This window comes from Malania oleifera, chromosome 9, assembly GCF_029873635.1.
Source record: "Malania oleifera isolate guangnan ecotype guangnan chromosome 9, ASM2987363v1, whole genome shotgun sequence".
In the NCBI taxonomy this organism is placed as follows: Eukaryota; Viridiplantae; Streptophyta; class Magnoliopsida; order Santalales; family Ximeniaceae; genus Malania; species Malania oleifera.
In genome coordinates, this window is record NC_080425.1 from 55,855,408 (window position 1) to 55,857,928 (window position 2,521).

Sequence of the window (2,521 nt, forward strand, 5' to 3'; positions counted from 1 at the left end):
TAATAGTACTTAAAGAAGTACTTTTTTTCCAAAAAAAAATATTTAAAAATTTTATTTTTTAAAAACATAAATATTTGAAAAAATATTTTTAAAAAATACTTATTCAAAACAATATTTATAACAAATAATTTCAAACTACATTTAGACGAGTACTTTATCAGGAAAATAATTTTTATAATTGCACTAATTACTTTAGACCGTAAAATATATAGTACGGTTAATTCTAAAAGTATTTTTTTAAGGAACAAAAATGTGAAACTTAAAACATGAGAAATTAATTTAAATTTAACAAAACTCGAAAGCCAACAGTGCAAAATTCGAAATAATAACAGTACGATACTACAATTTATCCAAGACAATGAAAACAGTTCTTCCATGCATAGCTATTTTGGAAGAAATTAAAATTCGAAGAGAAAACAGTTTATTCTCTTACATTACAAAAAGAATCTCATGTAATTATAAACCAATTCAATGATCTCCAAACGGTGGGCAGAAAATTTGAACCAAGACGACAGAATCGCCCCCAACTACAGAACCCCCAGATGCGTTCCCTTCCACAGTCCAATCTCAAATCCACAAATTTAAAACCACCCTTAAACCTCATCACCAAATGATCGAGTGTTGCGGGTATCCAAAATCCTCTGAGAAAATATTACAACAGCCACAAGGCATATCCGACGGCAGCCGCGACCAAGAGCGGGAAGCCGACGTCCCACCGCGGCGGGGAAGTAGAAGACTGGGTGGGGATGGAGCCGAAGACGGTGGGGTAAGAAGGAGAAGTTGCGGGCAAAACAGAGGGGGGTATTGAAGCAGACCCATTTGCGGAGAGCACGGTAATGTGGAGCTTCTGAGACTTAAAGCAGTGGCCGGGAACTCCGCTGGTGAAGTAGAAGTCGCCGGCAGAGGTGATGTTGAACAGAGAGTTGCCGTTGTTCATGTACAGAATCGGATCTGTGATGTTGCAGGCGTTGAAGTTCTGCTCCGTGACTTGAATCACTGAATCTTGACTTGGTGGGTACAGGAACACTGCAAAAGAGAAAAGTGAAAGAAAACCATTAGCCATTGATGATTGGGATCAGCGCTCATTTGACGTGGTCAGAGTGAAGATCGGAAAATAAAAGAAAGAATGGAGGAATGAACTTACAGAGTGAGTCTCCGATCTTGAGGAGGTGGTTCTTGGTCCAGAAGGTGTAGACGCGAGGATTGGCAGAGGTGGGTATTCCCCAAGCATCTAAATCTCCGACTTTGTACTGGTAGGAGGAGATCACCTGGGGTAGCAGCAGCCATAGAAGGAACTGCAGAGCACAAATGAGTTTCGGAGAGATGGACTTGGCCATGGCCGTCTCAGGCTGCCTCTGATCTCCGGTGATCTTGGTGGAGGAGGCCAGGAGTGGAGCCGGGGGAGAGTAGGATTTTCTTCTTATTGGAGGCTCTATTGGAGATCGGACAGACTGGCCAAGAAAATGAGACGAATTGTAAAGGTGAAATGACCTTAATGGCCGTCTTCTTCATGAATTACAACAAGCTAACTTCGTAGAGATGATAGGCTGGAAAGGGTCAGAATGGGAAAGGGGCAAATTATGCGGGCAAAAATGGCACGTGGGACAGATGGGCTGGCATCGGCGACCGTAGTTCTGGCATCTATTTTTTGTTTATTAAGAATTTTTTTTTCTCAGCTTAATGGCTTTTGGGCAATCATTGCAAATTGCAATTCTAGGTAGGGATTCGATTTTTCTATTTACCTCAATTTACTTGCCCACGTATTATGGTATTATCCGGCCTTCTTGACGAGGCATCTTATGAATTATGATCCTCTCTAAACCCTACATCCACATTGAGGAAGAGGACAGAAAGCAGAACCCCAGAAATGTGGAGTGGATTAAGATTCTTTCATTCTAACTTATTTTGATGATAACAACATATTAGTGGTTCTTAGGTTAGTTAATATTTTTTCTCAAGTCTAGTTCAGATAAATAGGTGGATACTAAAGCAAGTATAAGGATTAGACAAACCTTGATGAAGCAATGAGCAAAAGCATACACAAGGAATACTCAAGACACAACCAATCAGAGTCTACATGAAGTTTTAAATGTTTAAAGGGTTGTGTGTGTAAGGTAGGAAATTCCTACAACTCTTGTGGCATAATGGTAGTAAGAATATTTAGCAAGAGTTGAGCAATTACATCTGAATGATAGTTTATAGGATATCATTAACACATTTAATAAGTTTTCAAATATATTTTTATAATGTATCCTATACTTAAACAAACTTTTATAAGGACAAGTTTTTAAACAAGATTAGTATTTTAATATCTCACAAACTTGGTCCCTATTTTGTTTAAATAATAGTTAAAGCATTCAAAGGAAATATAACAAATCATGTGCTTAGATGATTTTCTGAAAAGGGTCTAGCCTACTAGAAAATCGTCGACGGTTTGGGAAAGCTCAGAAAAAATGTTGACGGTTTTGTATGGAGGCAGACTGTAGTAAATGCACTAAAACGGCTAGTTTTTTATTTGTTT

General features: G+C 38.5%; 1 protein-coding gene across 1 annotated transcript; it reads right to left on the reverse strand.

Moving 5' to 3' along the window:
* Nucleotides 1-267: 267 nt before the first annotated feature.
* LOC131164734 (early nodulin-like protein 8) lies at nt 268-1,623 on the reverse strand. Its single transcript, XM_058122167.1, has 2 exons — nt 1,145-1,623; nt 268-1,026 (listed from the first exon to the last, which is right to left on the reverse strand). The coding sequence occupies exons 1-2, from the start codon at nt 1,335-1,337 to the stop codon at nt 653-655; spliced, it is 567 nt and encodes a 188-aa protein (XP_057978150.1). The 5' UTR covers nt 1,338-1,623; the 3' UTR covers nt 268-652.
* Nucleotides 1,624-2,521: the final 898 nt, after the last annotated feature.